At 46.7% G+C, this 20,754-nt stretch overlaps 1 protein-coding gene across 1 annotated transcript in view; it reads left to right on the top strand.

The window, feature by feature from the left end:
- Positions 1 to 20,754, top strand: part of SUMO1 (small ubiquitin like modifier 1) — a 108,962-nt gene that overhangs the window by 28,116 nt on the left and 60,092 nt on the right. The window contains exon 2 of the mRNA XM_086955261.1: positions 20,053 to 20,130. Within this exon, the coding sequence (XP_086811387.1) occupies positions 20,053 to 20,130 (78 nt within the window). The remainder of the gene's footprint in view (positions 1 to 20,052; positions 20,131 to 20,754) is intronic.

The raw sequence follows: 20,754 nt of genomic DNA, 5'->3' as shown, positions 1-20,754 counted from the left end.
ACACCACAGCACCCACACTGCGGCTGGCAACCCAAGAATACAGTGCATATGCCGAAGATATGGCCAGGGCCAGACACACAGATACACTACATAGAATTTATGAATTGGGGGATAAAACTGGGAAAATGTTAGCCTGGATAGAGAAAAAAGACCAGCATTTGCAATGAAACGGACTAGCATTTGGGACCTTATGTATTTAGCTATGCACCATATTATCCATGGAACCACCTACACTCACTTTTTAGTTAAAGCCCATTGCTATCAAACCCCCTGTTTTGTTAAGCAAAACTAGTTTAGACATGACTGGGTGAATTTAACCCCTTCGATGCTGATGACGAGCTGAGCTCGTCATCAGCCACGGGGGGCGTGTGCGGATGACGAGCTGAGCTCGTCATCTAACGCAGCTTTTGAAAAAAAGCTGCGTAGGGGAAAAATCACCGCAGCAGCGATGCGGTTAAGCTACATTTTTGTAATGCAATATGGTCAATATTTTCACACTCGATATATTTATTTTAAGTCTATTGAACCATTCAGAAAGGGTTTGTTGTGAAGGGAGTGTTACTGTTTACGCCTACGTGTTATATACAACTCAAGCAAAATGGTCCTAAATATTTACATTAAGTAAAATGAGTCAGTGCTGCAGCGGGGCTTAAACAGTTTTAGCGCCGTAGGTTAGGTGGGTGCTATTACTGCATGTTGTAAGAGTGCATTGTTAATTAGCCCTCCGGACCGTCCTTAAGACTTTTAATCCCGCATCAGGTCTTATTGTATGCACTTTCAAATGTCTATTCTTCATGGATGGAATTAAAAACTATGTAATTGCCTATTGTGAAGATCTAAGCAGAGGTTTGCCCGTTTTTTATTTATTTACTGCTTTTGCACTGTATTACTTCGTTTTTTATGGGTGCTTATTATTCCACTCTATTCATTATCAGTGTTGTCTTTGTACATGGACAGCGGTGTATTAAGGCCTGTATTAAGGCCCCAGGAGCGCTAAAATTGAAGTGAGAGAACTAAGTGATAGTATTACCTATCTTCGGGGAGACACATCTGAGTTTTAATTTAAACATATTTGTGCCGCCCTGTACCCTCTTACACTATTTCTGCTTTTAGAAATACACATCGTCTTTCCTAAGTCTAGTTAAATTAAATACTAGAAGCTCTTAAAAGAAATAAACAAATAAAGAAAGACGTCCTAAAAATACACTGGTACGAAGTGCACCCATGCTTTTTTCATTACCAGTCCTCATAAGAATGACACGTCTTTTGCCACATCTGAGTTACTGCTGCGATGCAATGCAAAGACGAGACTTGAAGTCAGCACTCAGCCCTCCTCACCAGACCGGGAGCGCCAAGCTGAAGGAAAGAGCTACTTACTGTATTTGTAGTACTGAGAACACCCCTTTACAGCAAGATAAACAAGGTTGTCCCCGCCCCCCCCAGAATTTTTGTGTCTCCTACGCCCCTGGTTGGCTGGTGCGGCTATCACCCGCTTCTCCGAAGGCGAACTGCTTCTGCTCGTCCATGAGTCTAGTAAGGGTTGGAGCCCAGCAACCCCTTATCTGGATCGCAACGTTTGCTGTTGTCCACACAACTGATCTCGCACCAAGGCATATATTAAAGAACGTTTCCTAAAACAACACAAGGACCACAGATCGGGGTTTCACGTGTCTCCAACTGCAAAGCAAAAGCAAACGCTATAGGAATGCGGACGTTTTCGATTGGAGAGTGTACGCGAACTGCGGGATTGGTTAGTAGTTCAAAGGATCATTGGGCAGCGGTGTATTTACAAGGTCCGATTGGCTGACGTAGCATTTCCCACATGTTCATTGGTTGAGGTGCCTCGGTAAAGTATTTCCTCGCGACTCTTTTACTTCTTCCTGTAGTGGTAGGCTCCACAACCAGGCACTTTGCGATTTTTCCTTGACTTGTCAGGGAGTCAACGATTGGCACAACACAGATGTTACGTCCATATGATTGATGTATTATTGGATGAACGCAGGCACTTAAAACTTCGCTCTAGCGGTCAGAGTGGAACCAGTTTCTGCTGCGCAGGCAGGCACGGAAAGCCACCCGGCTTTAATGACACCAGACGTTGTTGTTTCCTGCACACTACTCCGCCCGCCCCCTAGAGCACTGGGCTCACACTGTAACAGCAGGGTGACACCTGCGTGCAAGTGCTTAGGCCGCCTGCTGAGCTTTTTCACAGTCCAGTTTTGGACCACTAAGACTAAGAGAGCGGTAAGTGTTTCCGTAGTGACCGGGCTGTGAGAAGGCTCGCGCCAGTTATCCGGCAGGGGTGGCATTGGTCTGTCAAATTCAGTGCTTGTAATCAGCAATGTCTGTTAGTGGCTGCCCACCATACATTATGCATTTAGCACACAGTGACATTCCCCTGGTGTGATCCTCGGTGTTCTGGTGTGATCCTCGGTGTTCTTAAGGGTAAGTAACGCGTGCCTTTGAGTGTCATCTGGCTGGTGTGTGCATGTTATTCACAGGCGCCGGGTGCACGTATGGAGCTGAAGGCTTGCGCAGAGTCCAGCTGTGAGACTAAGAGGGTGCATATCTGGGTTGTTGCAATGTTATACGCGCTGTCTCGTTCCTCTGTGCTGCTGGTTACCTTGTGGGGTGAAGACGGCCCCAGGCTCGTCTTGTAAGGCAGTGGTTGAGAGGGACAGTCGAAGGGCTCTTTCCATGAATGACTTGTCCTCCATTATAGACCGGGTCGGATTGGGATCACAATTTGGCCCGGGCACTGACGGAACAAGCTTCCTATTTGCCTGACGACGCCCCCTTGCCTCCGGTGACGTAGGCGGCACTGGGCCAATCCTAGCGGGGCTCCTCCGGACACAGTGGCCTGCTTGACGGTTGCCATGACAATATAAAAGGAAATTTTGTCCGGGTGCCGTAAAGCAGGTAACCCAGTCCTCGGGAGGCGGGATCGAAAGTGGACAAATCAACAAAACACACGGAAGCTCCAATGGCAGGCCTCCATTTCGCGAGGCCTGCCAATGGAAAAAGGGGGCGTGGTTTAACGCAATACTGAAATCCCCCTGTTCACAATAGGTCTTTGCCTGCAGCAGGGCCATGCCCTGCAATGCAGGCTTCGACCTAAAAAGGCTGACGGATGGATAGCGAAGGTGACAGAGGACGGATCCACCACTACGGAACCCCCTAAAATAGTAGAAGAATTGGCAACATATTATGAGACAATATATTCTCCACGGGAAGCAATAACTGAGGAAGACTGTAAAAACTTCCTCGAGGGTATACCACTGGTCACACTGTCGCCAGAAGACTCGCATTCACTGGAGGAAGATTTAACAATAGAGGAGGTTGGGACTGTGCTGGCGGCACTCCATACCGGGAATGCGCTGGGGCCAAATGGCTTACCAGTGGAACTCCATAAAAAACTCGCCCAAAAGGTTACCCCACATATGCTCCCGATGTATAACGATTGTTTGACGCAAGGAATAATGTCCAGAGACCAAAGGTTGGCCCCTATAGTAGCAATCCATAAACCAGGGAAACCCCCAGACCTGACGTCGTCCTATCGTCCGATTGTCATTAATGAACGCAGATGCAAAGGTTTTAGCAAAGTTATTGGCACTCCGGCTGCAACCCCATCTCACGACTCTGGTCCACTCGGACCAGTCCGGCTTATGCCCAGGCGTAACACTTCCCTCAACCTTCGGTGCCTAAATGGGGTTCTCCACCGCATCCCGCTGCTGAAAGAAGATGCAGTTATCCTCTCATTAGACGCCACAATGGCGTTTGATCTTGTAGAATGGCCCTTTTTTTTTCTCGCTGTACTAAAAAAAAATGGGGTTTGGCCCCAAATTCTGCGCATGGATCAGACTGTTGTACACTAAGCCAGTGGCCCAAGTGGTGGCCAACGGCCACATCTCGACGGAATTCACACTGGGGCGGGGGACGCGACAGGGATGCCCCTTATCCCCGCTTCTCTTCGCACTCATCTTAGAACCTCTGGCTACAAGGGTGCGTGTGGAGCGGTTGATCCGTGGGATCACATGGGAGGCGGAGTGGGAAGACCGCATATCCCTCTACGCTGACGGCGTGCTGATACATCTGTCGTCCCCCACAGATTCGATAGTGGCATTGATGCGTATTCTTTCATTATATGGTGAAGTGTCCGGATATACCATAAATTGGGCAAATTCACTGATATATATATATACTATGTGGTCAGATGAAAGAGCTGCCTCCTGACTGCCCGTTACAGACGGCATCTAGAGGGTTCAAGTACCTAGGTATTTATGTAACACCGCAGGAATCGGTATTCATGGAAGAAAACCTTGCAAAACTCCTGCAACGTCTCAGGTCAGATGTCTCGCACTGGAGATCCCTCCCGTTGACGCTCCTGGGAAGGGCGGCACTCTTCAAAATGCTTGCATTCCCCAGGTTCCTTTATGCACTCCAAAATACCCCTTACCCGGCCCCACTCTCTTATTTTAAAAGTATTGAAGCAGAAATATCCTCATTGTTGTGTGATGGGAAGCCGACTCGGATATCGCAAACTAAATTAGTTCGAAGCTGGTACGATGGAGGCATAGCCTTTCCGAGTGTCAAACTGTACTATTGGGCAGCACAACTGATGATTGTAAATCAATGGCTTCACTCTCCAGCATACAGACTTGACAGGCAGATGCTCCCTGTGGATCGCCTGATGAAGGCCTTATACACTAATAAAAAGCGTTGCACACTTACAGGCCCCACAGCACACACAATCAAAATTTGGCATACAGCGCAAACAGCCCTGGGCTGGGAGGGAGTACTCACGTTGGCCACCCCGCTGTGGGAAACGCACCGCCTCGGCTCCCTGGCTAACACCAAGGGATTTAGGCAATGGAACCTCCATAGGTATCACGAAGATAGGAGACATGTGGAATAAGGGTGACATTATAACATTGCAAAAAACACAGTTGATGGACAGAATGCAGAACAATGTCTTACATTCAACCCAGTACAAAGATCTGGGCCTAAATCCATTGTTTTTTTGCACTCCACACCACCCTAGGTCAGACACTGGCTATATGCAAATCAGCCTTGACCCTGTGCCTCATGGGAACAGTCCAGCCCGAACTACCAAGCCATGTCTTTCCTAGACCGGAATCAAGCATCCAAAGACCGGTTTCTGGCTATCAGCCTTCTTCAGCCTGGATAGCTTGACTCCAGTGATGTGGAGAGCCTGGGACTCACGTCTGAGCATACCCAGCCCACTTGGGGTGAAAATTGCAAAAAACTCAGTTGATGGACAGAATGCAGAACAATGTCTTACATTCACCCCAGTACAAAGATCTGGGCCTAAATCCATTGTTTTTTTGCACTCCACACCACCCTAGGTCAGACACTGGCTATATGCAAATCAGCCTTGACCCTATGCCTCATGGGAACAGTCCAGCCCGAACTACCAAGCCATGTCTTTCCTAGACCGGAATCAAGCATCCAAGGACCGGTTTCTGGCTATCGGCCTTCTTCAGCCTGGATAGCTTGACTCCAGTGATTTGGAGAGCCTGGGACTCGCGTCTGAGCATACCCAGCCCACTTGGGGTGAAAATTGCAAAAAACAAATTTGATGGACAGAATGCAGAACAATGTCTTACATTCACCACAGTACAAAGATCTGAGCCTAAATCCATCGTTTTTTTGCACTCCACACCACCCTAGGTCAGACACTGGCTATATCAAATCAGCCTTGACCCTGTGCCTCATGGGAACAGTCCAGCCCGAACTACCAAGCCATGTCTTTCCTAGACCGGAATCAAGCATCCAATGACCGGTTTCTGGCTATCAGCCTTTTTCAGCCTGGATAGCTTGACTCCAATGATGTGGAGAGCCTGGGACTCACGTCTGAGCATACCCAGCCCACTTGGGGTGAAAATTGCAAAAAACACAGTTGATGGACAGAATGCAGAACAATGTCTTACATTCACCCCAGTACAAAGATCTGGGCCTAAATCCATTGTTTTTTTGCACTCCACACCACCCTAGGTCAGACACTGGCTATATGCAAATCAGCCTTGACCCTATGCCTCATGGGAACAGTCCAGCCCGAACTACCAAGCCATGTCTTTCCTAGACCGGAATGAAGCATCCAAGGACCGGTTTCTGGCTATCAGCCTACTTCAGCCTAGATAGCTTGACTCCAGTGATGTGGAGAGCCTGGGACTCACGTCTGAGCATACCCAGCCCACTTGGGGTGAAAATTGCAAAAAACACAGTTGATGGACAGAATGCAGAATAATGTCTTACATTCACCCCAGTACAAAGATCTGGGCCTAAATCCATCGTTTTGCATTCTGCACATTGTCTAACAAATTGGAAGGTCCATCGTTAAAACAGCTCTTAACAGTGATTGCAAGTAAAGTGTTACCCACCTTAGCTTATGCAAGTGTTGCAATGCATGGTAAGGACTCCGAATTTTTAAACAAACTAATAACTAAAATTTATAAAAAGGTCTTCCAACTCCCTAGGTCAGCATCATCAGCGCAAATGCGGTTAGAATTCGGATTAATAAATGAAATACTTGGAAGACTGTACACATGCATCAAAGTGTGGTATCGAATAAAGGAAAATGCCCGCAATAATAATAATCTTAATACATTTTTATGGCAGGAACTGCAAACACAAAAAAACTCGGAGGCAAATAAATTCCTGTTTAGTGCATTGGAGTTAACATGCACCACCAATCTACGGGATAAAAACTTGCAGTTCACTTCATTTAAACAGGTAATAAATAAAGCTGCCAAATTTCACTCTTTGATCACAGACAAAGACATTTTTTCTCACAGTTTCCATTCATGGATTGTGATTAATAGCTACAAAACTCTGACCTCGGCGGCTTACTTGGAAACCACTTTCTCAATTTTTATCAAAACATGATTGGGATGTTTTGGGACATGTAGAATTGAGTGAAAGGAATCTATTGGGACTTGGCGAATGGACCTTCAGTGAATGCATTTTTTCATAACTTCTTTACAAAGCAACCCTTATTTTCTCCCTCCCTTCCTTGTCACTGCCTAGATAGTCTCTTTGGCAGAGCAGTCCCACCCCTTGAGCAGGAGAGTCTCCTGCTCATACCCAGGGCACTAGAGCAGCACACAACAGCTCTTGCTATGCTGTCTAGTGTTCAAACGTGACCTCTACAGCATCAAACGTTTTAAAAAGACAAAATGGCCAGTGTGTTATAGTGCATGCAAGGGCCAGCATGATGCTTCCGTGTGTTTGTCATCACACTGCAGCAGCCATTGCCCTAAGCCACATGCATATATATTGTGCGCTTTTCTTTTTAACCTGATACGGAACAGCATTGGCATAGTCATTAAGTGTTGCCAATGCTTACTTAAAAAAGGTTCTAATAGAAAACATTTTTCAACTGTAGATTGCGTGTTCCAACTATGTTACGGATAGCACTGAAGTATTGAGCGCCAACTTTGTTACCTGTTTCTGTACATTGGTTGGCCTTACCAGCACTGTTTTAACCACAGGCGTATAGTTTGAGTAGCTAATGAGTTTGTAAAAATGATAACTGAATTCGTGAGTTTTTAGGTTTCGCCTGGTGTCCACAGATTTGTCCGAAGATGGTGGCCGGGCTGTAGTTTACTTGAGAAGCTCCGCCGTGCCGCCTTGAACCAGCGTGTGCCCGTTCCCGTCCTCCCTCCCGCTGTCCGTGTGCCCGTTCCCGCCCTCCCTCCCGCTGTCCGTGTGCCCGTTCCCGCCCTCCCTCCCGCTGTCCGTGTGCCCGTTAACCCGCTCCCCCTCCCGCTGTCGCGTGTGCTGCTACTCCGAGTGTCCCGATGCGAACCATGAGGAGCCACGAGACCAATTTATGCAAATAAAAATGTTTTCAGCTTCTTTTTAAACAGAATGGGATCTAGTATGTTCCGACGATCAAACGGCAGTCCATTCCAAGCTACTGTGGCTTTCGAGGCAAGGTAACTGCCTCCCATCCTTTGCAGCCAGAAGAGTGGGACCAGGGCCCGTAGTTGTGATGAAGAGCGCAGATGTCTCGCTGGCACATAGAAAGAAAAGTGCTTTTGTTCCTTGTGGGTGCTAATCTCAGCGGGGCCCACACTTAACGAAGAGATCTGTGCGAATCAACAAGTTACATTTCTGCTTACTACCTGAGTGGCTCAGCCTTTCATCATCCGGACGTTCACACAATGAAGTTGGCAAATAAGGGTGTTGTAGTCTTGTGGGTACGTTTTTGCCTATATAGCATCCACCTACGGGACGTACCCTGAATTTCTCCAACTGACTACTGTGTGATCCTCTGCGCATTACCACAAAACAAAAGCCAACAATATCAAAGCGTCACAGGTGTATCTCCGAAAGAAAACCTCGCACACTCCGAGTCCCACACAGAGACTTTGCGTGACAAACCCCCTTGGAAAAATGATATGTGTATCATATTACGGCGTGTGAAGCAAGAGCCAACAATATCAAAGCGTCAGGCGTGCATCTCCGGAAGAAAACCTTGCACACTGAAAGTCCCGCACAGAGATAAGATGCAGCATGAGGCCTTCTGTTAGACATACTGCTGTGCTTCCGGTCCGGGTTGGTGGGCTGTTCTCTAGTGGCAGCCGTAGGCCGGCCCCCCCCTACCACCCACCACTCCCCTGGATTCTCCGCTCCAGCCAGACCTTTAAATGCACATTCAGTCCTGCAGAAGCCTCACATGCAGCGAAGGCCTTTCTCATCACTCCAGCACTGCACACGAAAGCAAACACGTCGATGGCACAACAGGGAGTTTTCCACATGTTATTACAACTCTCATAGCAACCCGTGCTTGGTCCAGTAAGGTTTTTAGGTTTCGCCTATTATCATTCGCTTGCGAATGTAACAGGCGAAAATTCAAGTGCTCCATCGACTGGTCAAACCACTGCAGTTTTTTCACAGTGCATGTGAGTCACGTGACCACAAAAGCAGGTCACGTGACCGCACGAGCATCTCCCTAATCCGCCTGCCACACTTCTCCTCCCCTCCCTCGCATTCCCACCTCCCCACCAGGCTCTCCCGCCCCCATCCGGCTTCCCTCGGCCTCCTCCGCGCATCTCACTAATCCGCCTGCTTCATTGAGGCCTCACTCGTCCCACACACTGCCCCTTCCAGGTTCTTACATAAAGACTGGACGGGTCACTCACTGTTGAAACAAACGTGTGGGTATCTGAAGGTTGTGAGCCATCCGTCCATTTGACACCAGGAAATTCAACAGTATTCAATTAGGAAATAGAAACCTCTTTTCTTTGCAGAGCTCACAGATGGACTGAGTGTGCCGTGACTTGCTACAGACATCTCGATAATCCGCCACACTTCTCCTCCCCTCGCTCTCATTCCCGCCCCCCCACCAGGCTCTCCCGCCCCCATCCGGCTTCCCTGCGCGCATCTCCCTAATCCGCCTGCTTCATTGGGGCCTCACTCGTCCCACACACTGCCCCTTCCAGGTTCTTGCATAAAGTCTGGACGGGTCACTCTCTGTTGAAACAAACATGTGGGGATCTGTAGGTTGTGAGCCATCCGTCCATCTGACACCAGGAAATTCAACAGTATTCAATTAGGAAATGGAAACATCTTTTCTTTGCAGAGCTCACAGATGGACTGAGTGTGCCGTGACGTGCTACAGAAAAAAGGTAACATTACATCGAGTGTGTGAACGAGGCAGAGACGCGGCTCCGGTGAGACCAAGAACATATCCAGTTCTGGGGGAGGAATCGAATTACCCTATGCCTGTTCAAGGAAAGTTTTAGAGTGATATAAGATACATCACCTAAAATTACCCAAAGGATCGAAAATACGAAAAAAGACATCCCAATACAAGGAGCTCCTTTTCAAGGAGAGAGGACGTAGTTACAAAAGATTGCAGAATCCAAGTGCAACGCTACGCAGACCCCATTCTGGATCCTCTTCCACAGACAGTGGGGAGAAGGTGCAATTAACTATTCTTTGAAACGAGATACCCCAACCAAAGAAGTCCTGAAGAAGGTGCCACAGAATCAAATGTACAGCACCGAAACGCGTCGACGCATTGTTTCAGATATAGAGAATCCAACCAGGGCTCAGTAAACACTGGATGTACATGCATTACTGTCACTGATGTTTACATAAGCTAAAACGAGATAGGCCTGTGGATCTACTTATATAATTGTGGCAGAGACAACCAGAAGCCACAGCTACACTAGGGGTTCTTCATTTTGTATTTCTTGCTTTGTGTTTATTGTTCATGAATTGCTGCAATGCTATACACATGTCTTTCTTTGCCGTAAAAAAGTTTGTGTATTTTTTAATTGTGTTTGAGATATATTGGTTTCTAGTGTTTCTTATTTCTCAAAGAATATTTCTTTGAAATTTTAATTGTCTTGTATTTTAATTAAGATATATGGTTTTTAATAAAATTAGATTGTGAACGATTTTATTTCTTTGTGGAAATTATTATATATTCCCCAGAACACAGTGGACTATAGGTTCTCCTCCGTATATTTGTAAATGCATATTTACATTGGTATGTGAAGTTAACTAGTGCACCCCAGGGATTTCCCTTTGACTTGCTAACATTACATCGAAGCCTCAAATCATTAACACGCAAAAGCTGATCACTCGAGCTTTGAAAAGAAGTGCTTTGGCTGAGCGCTAACCAACACGTGATCCCAAAGAGACACGACTCAGAGTGGAGCTAGATTCACTCACTGCATGGAAAGCTCGAACTAATTAAGTGGCAGCACGCAGATCAATCCTACAAGTGTCATATCCGGCTCTTGTCACTCAAATCTCCTCTTTACATCTCACAATGCTGTGAAAATGTGAGATTCCGAATGCCTCCCTAAAAAATCCCCTAAATGGATTTCCGCCTTTAAGCGAGAGCGATGGAAAAAGAATGGGATTATAGGGCGGCTCGTACGGCCGCGGGCTGGGGAACCACGGCCCAGGGCTGAACCTTTTAATCTGCTTTGCTTTTGTTTTTTCTTCAGTGTATGACGTGGTAATTATTGCTGGAGGAGAGGCACGACTCACCTGGTCGAACGTCAGACTCCCAGAGAAAACACACCTCACCAGGCTCCGGAGCAGCACTGTACTTAGCAAACGTTCTCATTCATTCATTCTTGATAGGCAGAGGCATTTCACAGTGTAAGGGGCGGCTTCAATGCACTTCCGTCATGGAAGTCCACTAGTCAACATCTAGTGCACCACAACCCCGCCCTCAAATATTAGCCGTCCCCTAGTGCAATGGAAGGCCCCACGCATCTCAATAACGCCATGCAGTGCGCATCCTCTGCGTGCAGGGAGCGGGCCACTGTACATCAGCTCTGAGAAGCAGAGTCAATGCGCCTCGCTCCCAACAGGAAAGAGCGTTATGTACTAGAAGCGTCACTGACCTGCAATGAACCTCAGCTGGGACATGGTGCATGCGTGTTTTCAACACAGTGAAGTGTCACAACCTAACTCTGTGCATGCAGACACCAAGACTATAGTGGAAGGCTACTAGGCACATCCAATGCCCCTCAGCCAGGCATGCAGACATCGTGAGTGTAGTGGAAGGCTCCTCGGCATCTCCAATGCACCTCAGCCAGGCATGCAGACACCTTGAGAGTAGTGGGAGGCTCCTAGGCGCCTCCAATGCACCTCAGCCAGGCATGCAGACAACGTGAGTGTAGTGGAAGGCTGAATAAGAAAGCCGCTGCACGGCTCGCCTACCCCGCCTGCCCCGAGTGGAATCCCTTTCTGAAAAAAAATGCACAATAGAAACATTAACCCTGATGACACCTTGCAAGAGGCATTGCATGCGGAGAACACGCTGCGATCGGCACATAGATTTCTGTGGGAATCCAAAAAGGCCTTAAGCAAAACAAGCACTGCCGTTGCCAATAGGTTTCGCATTTGGAAAGTTGGAGCTATTGGTTTTGTAAATGACAGTTTATATTTATATATCGTTATTGGCATTGTCAAAAACAATATATAAATATAAAATGTCATTTACAAAACCAATAGCTCCAACTTTCCAAATGCAAAACCTATTGGCAACGCCAGTGCTTGCTTCCCATGGAAACAATTGTGTTTTTTAAATGCCTTTCTGCGCAGTGAAAGCTTGCGTGACAACGTTGTGGAGGGACGTTCCATGCCTTCGGAACCTCTATTTTTAAATGAAAGTTTATTTAATTTTATTTATTGCGATTTTATATTGCGCAAACATTACCCAAAGGTGTCAGAGCGCTTTACATAAGAACCAGTTGCGATACATAAGGACTTAGCATTACATGAGATACATAAAAGATACAAACAGAAAAAGCCTGGAGCTGGAGAAGGGTGGCGAGGGCTGCACAATGCTGCTGTTGTGCCTGCTCACAGTTGCAAGGACACGCTTTCTGTTACACCACCAGCCCCGCAGGCCGGGGCCGGGGCAGGAGAACGGAAGAGAGGGTCATCTTTGCTAATGAACGCCTCGCCCTAACTGCTAACGCAGTATCTACGAATCACAAGTTTGCCCTGATGCACGTGTGATCTGTGGCCGGGGGCGACTAGCGTTGGGCTGGGCCGGGCTGTCAGACTCTCCTCCGGCGGGCGGTGTGCTGTCCTGGGCATCGAGTCATCCGAGGGACGGAGGAGCAGTCATCCGAGGGACGGAGGAGCAGCCAACCTGGAGACAGAGTAGGACACAGGGGGACGGTGGCATGCTTAAGTTCTTAAATATGACGTGTAATAACTCGGCGAAGGAGCGGATAAGTGTTGAATAAACAACTTTCTGTCTTCGCTAGCAAGACCTTTGTCCATTCATTAATGGACGGAGATTTCAGACTTGGTTGCGTGGATCAATGAACGAATAGTTGGAAGGATGAGGAGGGGTGGATGAATGAATTCAACTTTGGTTGAAAATGACTTAAGACATCTAGCTAAGTGGAGTACATGGTGTCCGAGCGCCCGTAAATGGTGAGTGCTCACGTTTTTATTTTAGCTTATTCATTAGAACTTCACACCAACCCCCAAATACACCAGTCCTTATGAAACATGCATACCCTCAAAGTATTTAACACTGCACTAATTTAGTGCCTCAAATACTTAAACACGAAGCATTAAACTCACTCTACTACTCTCTACTCACTCTCTACTACTCACTATACTCACTACTACTCGCTCTAGTACTCTACAACGCTCTACTACTCACACTCTACTCACACTATTACTCACTCTTTGCTACTCACTCTTTGCTACTCACTCTTTACTACTCACTCTTTGCTACTCACTTCCTACTACTCTCACTACTCACTCTTCTACTTACTCTACAACTCTCTAATACTCCCTACTCACTCTACTACTCACTCTCTACTACTCACTCTCTACTAATCACTCTACTACTCACTACTGCTCACTCTAGTACTCCATACAACTCTATACTACTCACTCTATTAATCACTATTACTCTCTAGTACTCACTCTACTACACTCTCTACTCCTCTACTACGCACTCTTTACTCACTTCCTACTACTCTCACTACTCACTCTACTACTTACTCTACAACTCTAATACTCCCTACTCACTCTACTACTCACTCTCTACTACTCTCTACTAATTACTCTACTACTCACTACTGCTCACTCTAGTACTCAGTACAACTCTATACTACTCACTCTATTAATCACTATTACTCTCTAGTACTCACTCTACTACACTCTCTACTCCTCTACTACGCACTCTTTACTCACTCTGCTACTCACTATTACTCTACTACTCACTCTCTACTACTTACTTTCTACTACTCTCTACTTACACTCTACTAATCACTCTATCTACTCGCTCTACTACTCTAATCTCTACTACTCATTCTCTACTACTCACTCTCTACGACTCTCAAATCACTATACTAGTCACTATCTAATACTAACTCTGCCACAACTCATTACTACTCACTCTAATACTCTCTATTACTCACTCTCTACTACTCTCTCGTACACTTTACCTACCCGTCAGGACACTGAAACATTTCTGAACTGAGGATCAATTTTACGGTCATATATTCTGGTCAAAGTGCATGTTTCACAGACAACCAAAGAATACAACTGTTTGCGTATCTACGTCTCTAGGAGAGCGCACAGTGGTCACATTTAAGCATCTGGGCCTCCTTTAGAATGGCATATATGCCAGAGAGTCCCGAAACGGATAACTGCACAATTACCCCACCCCACTCCCGTGGAGGATACCCACACCTCTTCCTCTACCCGCTCACTCTTAGTGAAGTCAAACCCCAGCACTATTGCTTTTCTTGTTAGAGGAATATGCATGCATCCTGTTTTATCTTGTCTTGCACCCCCACACTTTTCTTGCACATGCAGCAAAATGCAATGCAATAGGTCTCGCATTTGCGAGAGATTAAGCTATTGCCAAAATAAAAAGTTTGACATTTACAATGCCAAAAGCTCTACCTTTTGCAAAGGCGAGACCGTTGCATTGTAAATGCTTGTTAAATGTTCTTTTAATATATGATGTTGGCTTGCGTGGGAAAAGGGCTTGCATTGGCCCATGCATACTGTTACGGTACTTTACTTAAGCTACAGCTCCCATATTCGTATCTTCTTTTATACAAGCAAAATAGGGAAACTTGCTGATTGGGGCATGTGGCGTTTTAAACACGTTTTTTTTCCTTTAAACATGGGGTATTACCTGGCTGCTTCATAGCAAGGCTACATTTTCCAGAATGGCAAGTTTTTGAACTGGGAATATAAATATTGTTTCAAACTTTGAAGACGAGATTAGTTAACTGTGTCTGGGCGGAAGAAAATGAATTATTGCACAACATTGTACCTGGGCAGTGAACATTCTTTCTTGTATTGGGACACGGGTGGTTCTCTTCTTACTCGATGTTCTTAGGTTGCACTCTGCACAGTAGATTTTAAATTTGACCTGCAGATACTAGTGAAGCTATTCTATTGTTTACTGTGCATTTTTTTTTAAATATTCATCTATTCTGTGCGTAACCCTGGTGAGGTTCAATTGTAGCTCTTTGTATAGGATGTCTTCAACTCGGGTCGAGGATCAAGTGGGCGTGACTGCTTTGTAATGGACCTGCTACAAGTCTTTCATTTTCTTTTGATGCAAAGTCTTGGAATTACAGCTGTTTTTATCAGAGGATGCAACTTTTTGGGCCAGTTTCAGTCTGTTATTTGGCATCTTGAGCTATAGTTTTAATATCTTCCTGTTGTCCTAGATTTTGAACATGGACCATGAAGGAGGACCAGATGTTCACTGTCCATTTGAAGCAGAAAGGGGCATTAGGAATGGATATTCTTTGCTACCCTGATCTGTTGAACCTTTAAGCGCAAGAAAGTTATCGATTTATCCTCTTTTGGATTTCCAGGGAGCATTTTGAAAGGTTTTGTATTTTCTTTTAATGGGCTATGTAGGAAGGTGGAATCTGACTAAATGGTTACCCCCACTTTTTTCCTGGTTTTCGACTTAGTTGGCCTGGGACCCTGCTATTCAGGGCACCAGTCTATCTGCTTTCTCTATAAAATGGACTCTGTGTACTTTAGGTGCATACCAGATTGGTTACTGGGTCACCCTTGGCATAGGTGCACCATAGGCCTACCAGGGGCTGCAGCATGAGCATGTATTGTGCCACCCCTGGTTTGCCTTCCAAACTGACACCATAGGTCTGTTCACACAGCCTGGGTAAGGTGGTGTAATCACCCCTTACTTTGATATAGTATACCTATATCTATATCCATATATAGATACATATACACCTATAAGCCACTCCTATAGTAGGCCTTGACAATCCTGGAGGCAGAGTGCTTGGTTTTATGTGAGGGTGCCCTACCATGAGCTGAGCCCCTCTGCAGCTTTTGGAACCATCTCTTTACAGCTGTTCTATGATACAGCCATACCACATACTCTTAAGTGCATTATAATCCTCACGGTAAATGCTAACTTTGGTTTGGCTTTATCAAAACATGTTGTGTAAGGTGTCAAACACTTTGGAATACTACCCCTCCCTCCCCCCGCCAGTCCTGACGGCGGGGGTAGCATTCCACCCTTCTAGAGGGAGAAGACATGTAGTTACTGGTTTACCCGGTTAAGTTAAACCGAGCCTCGGCATCACAAAATGGATGCTGCTGCCACAGACAATCAATCAATCAACCAATCAGAGAATTTGTAGAGCGCGCTACTCACCCATTAGGGTCTCAAGGCGCTTGCTCGAACAGCCAAGTCTTGAGTTGCTTCCTGAAGGCGAGATGGTGCTGTGTCAGTCGGAGGTGGGTGGGGAGGGAGTTCCATGTCTTAGCTGCCAGGTAGGAGAAGGATCTTCCTCCGGCGGTGGCTTTGCGGATGAGTGGGACGGTGGCAAGGGCGAGGCTGGCAGAGCAAAGCTGGCGGGTTGGCGCGTAGAATGCAAGGCGGTTGTTGAGGTACGTTGGGCCCGTGTCGTGGAGAGCCTTTTGTGCGTGGGTGAGGAGTCTGAATGTGATTCTCTTGCTGACTGGGAGCCAGTCCAGGTGGGCAGAGATGTGGCTGAGGCGGGGGATGTCCAAGATGAGTCTTGCCGAGGAGTTCTGAATGCGCTGTAGTCTTTTCTGGAGCTTGGCGGTGGTTCCGGCATAGAGGGGGTTTCCGTAGTCTAGGCGGCTGGTGACGAGGGCCTGGGTGATCGTTTTTCTGGTTGGGGTGGGGATCCATCGGAAGATTTTTCGGAGCATGCGCAGGGTGTTGAAACAGGACGATGAGACGGCGTTGACTTGCTTGGTCATCATGAGGGAGGAGTCCAGGATGAAGCCCAGGTTGCGTGCGTGGTTTGTGGGTTTGGGGGCGGTGCCCAGGGCAGGTGGCCACCAGGAGTCGTCCAGAGGGGGATGGTCCGAGGATAAGGGTTTCCGTCTTGTCTGAGTTCAGCTTCAGACGACTGAGCTTCATCCATTCCGTGACGTCCTTCATTCCTTCCTGGAGGCTGGCTCTGGCGGTAGCGGGGTCATTGGTGAGGGAGAAGATCAGCTGTGTGTCGTCGGCGTAGGAGATGATGTTGAGGTTGTGTTTGCGTGCGATGGCCACTAGGGGGCTCAGATTAGATGTTGAAGAGGGTGGGGCTGATCGAAGAACCCTATGGGACGCCGCAGATGACTTCGGTAGCCACGGACCGGAACGGGGGGAGGCGGACTCTCTGGGTTCTGCCGTTGAGGAACGAGGTGATCCATTCTAAGGTGGCGCCTTGGATTCCAGTGTCGCTGAGGCATTGTATCAGACACGTGTATTACCTCCTGCTGCTGGACAAAACTCCGGCAGGGGAGGCCTGGACAATAGGTTTCCTGTCCAGGGAGGTGCCAGCACCTTCCCAGACAGGCTTATAGTGTATTGGGGCAGGGTGAGCTGCATTCAGTGAATGCTTTCCAGACACTGCCTGGGGCACACAAGGTGCTCCATGCATAGCCCGGTTCAAACCAGTTGCTGGGGCACTCAACCCCAGCGCTGGTGCGAAACTGGACAAAGGGAAAGGGGTGTAACCACCCCCTTCCCATGTCCACCCATAGGAGGGACCTAGCCAGGTAGTCCAGCCCACATCCTTAGTATAAGTATAGGAGCTGTGTCCCTAGGACTTTAGATTACCATGGACGAAACTTTGATACAGAATCCTGTACCTTAGACATTCCATTTCGACTGGAAGACAGAAGACATCTCCCTTGTGGTCAAGGAGTGACCACCCTGTTCAAACAGGCACCAACAGCAACTTTGCCGGTCTGCATTTTCGAGGCTCCCGCCGGATCCCGAAGAATCTGCGACACAGGACATGGACTTCAAGACATCTCTGAACCCGACCCACACCCACAGCAAAGCTGAGACACGTGGCGGACACGAGAGACGTGGGACCGGAACTCCTGGACATCCTGCATTTTGCAAGCTGCACTCCTAAGAGGTATCTCGAAGTTGTGCTTTGGAGTGCTTGAAGCCCCAGCCCCGAGCACCATATGCATCGAAGCCCAGGCCCCCACACTCCGCAAGTGTTCCGTGGGCCCTGCTTTTGCATTTGAGCTCGACTCGTCTTCCCGGTTCCTTGTCCGTGGGCTAGTGAGCCTTCTGAAGACTTTTCTTTACAACAAACTTGCTTTCCTGGTTGCTCCAGGCTTGCTCCAGCTTTCCTGAAAAAAAGGAAAAGCGCCACAGACCTTGCTGGTCTGCAACAGAGCCAATCTCGACATCCTGCGTGGGTTGCGGTTGCCTAGGCTTGTTGGGTCCAATCCGGAGACCGAAATCGCAGTCAACTAGATCCATCGTGGGACAGCGCGAATCCAGCGCCTGGTCATCGTCTATGCCTCCTGGACCTCGTGGCTGAAGAGACAAGTTCGACTTCTTCACCTGAAATCACCCGACATTGCCTGGTTCCTTCCTGGTCACTGGCTAGTGACCCAGACTCTGTCCCTTCTGCTTTCAGGTTCTTCAGATCTTCGATCCACCCGGACACTTTTCCTCTGATCTCCTGCAGCACTTCTTTGCAGCTCTCCATAAAAAACGACGACGAAACCTGACACGAAAAGACACCTATGCACCCGGTTTTACTGGGTGAGTTAACACAAGTACTCTGGTGCTCGCGTGGGTCTTGACTTTCGAAGTGTCCTAGTTTAAAAGGGTTCCGCCCTAGTCCATCCGGAAGTGTCCTTAAATTGCATATTTGTAACTCTTACGATCACCATAGAAAGTCAATGGTAACCCGCGTTTGTGTTTAGACACTGCATGCGTCTACCGTGGGCCTCCTCCTTCCTAACCTTTGGTTGTGTAGAGTAGCCCCAGCGATTCCACAGTCCCCAGGCCTGCTTTCTAATTCTCTCATGGTTCTTATACCACTATTTTAGTATATGGTTTGTGAGGCCCCTAGGGCATAACGTATACTGTGCAACTTATCGTATATTAATTGTGTGACTTGTATTGTATTTTTACCTCTGACCTCATAAAGAGTGCAGAGGGGTTGTGTTTAGATTAAATACATATATATTTGATATATACCTTGTATGGTGTCCTTTCATTTGGTATTCAAGGGATTATAATTGGTAAAACAACTTGCTTAACTCGCCTACTGAAGAATTAGCCTGATGACTGCTGGTTCATGCTACCACCAGGATAGCTTTCTATAAGGTTGACTTTACAACCACCATCAATAAGGGTTGATTACACTGGTGCAAGGTGCCCACTAGAACTAGTGGACATAATATGCCAGGCTAACTTCTCACAGGCTAGACTCCCACACTGATGTCCTTCTACGTTAAATACTTTTGCCCATGTTTTCTGTGCGTTTGATGAGGAGACAGCTTTGTGTTAGCCATCATTATTTGATCAAAATTATAAATAGTTAAAAATCTCTATATACATGCATGGATAGGGGGTTTGGGTGATCCCTCTTCATCCATCTTTACCAGCCACTCATGTTTTAGCTCTGCCCACAATTGCGTACAGCATAGCCTAATGCATCAGTTCACTTCAGCCAATGGTATTTAGTCTAATCATGTACCTGCTGTTGCGTGGAACGTTTGCTTAGTCTGTATTGTGTCCATCACTAACATCACAGAATGTTGTCTTTTTATGTGGCTGAATGTATAACACTGACGTGGTAGTTGATGCTTTACTTGCAAAAGAAAGTCATCAGACATTTTTGTTACGTTCATTTTGATATTTCTGTACTTTGTATAAGCCTTTTGTCCACTTCACAGGTTATTGTTGATGGCATTGCTTTTCCAGCTTTTCTCCACAGGTAGGTTCAATACTTAATAAGGATAATTTAAACCGTATGTGGAAGTATTAAAATTGGTGTTTAGATTTGAGTTGGATGGTTTGAAGACACCTGTGAAACTTTATACAGGCCTTGTATTATGCTTTGTCTCTGCTGCAGTGCAGCCAGTTTTCAGTGCATGCTCCGATCCACAATCCACCGTCAGTTGCGGGCCATATCAGAAGAGGAACTCCAACTGAAAATGTGGAATTTAAATTACAGGAAACTATTTGCTGGCTGGGTGTAAAATGTGTCTCGAACGAAACTCTACCCATATGATATTCTTTTTGCTTTCTAGCAAGAAGCCAAACCTTCAACTGAGGATTTGGGAGACAAGAAAGATGGCGAATACATCAAATTGAAAGTCATTGGGCAGGTAAGATTTTCAGATAAGCTCTTTATCTTTCACAGATAGGTCTTTGCGAGATTCAGAGTTTATTTTGCACCTTCTTTGCTAGCCCTAGTGTGTAGATTAGCTTATTGCACATTTGAGATAAAATGGTTACTCCTGAAATAAATGAGCGCCAACTATGTTGCTTGTCCTGTGTGGAACTTTGTCACTTTGTTCTTCCACCAGAGAGAATTGGTATGGCCACCATCCATATGGATATTGTAGAGCAGATTTTCAAAGCTGAGTAGTAAAGTTTACTCATGGATTCAAATTGTATTATGCAATTCAAAGAAAATGTCTATCAGTTTTCTGGTAGGTCCTTTTGGTATGGCAGAAATTGTATTGATTTTTCCATTTGATATAACTTATACAGACCCTTTGATTGTAATGTGAGGCCAGGGGATAGCTATACATGTACAATTACTATGCACCACCACATGGCTTCACCGCGTCTTCCCCCTCTCTCGCTCTTTCTCTCTCTGTGTCTTTCTCTTGCCGTTTTATTCAGAATTATTCCTGCTTACTGGTCCTGTTAAGGATATCCAGTTGCTCTACGTAGATCACCTAAGCACTACCTTCCCAACGTGGTTTCCAAAAGACAGAGGCTCA

This window comes from Lissotriton vulgaris, chromosome 2_1 (assembly GCF_964263255.1).
Source record: "Lissotriton vulgaris chromosome 2_1, aLisVul1.2, whole genome shotgun sequence".
In the NCBI taxonomy this organism is placed as follows: domain Eukaryota; kingdom Metazoa; phylum Chordata; class Amphibia; order Caudata; family Salamandridae; genus Lissotriton; species Lissotriton vulgaris.
The sequence above is the reverse complement of the archived record's forward strand: the minus strand, read 5'-3'. Positions and strand labels throughout refer to the sequence as shown.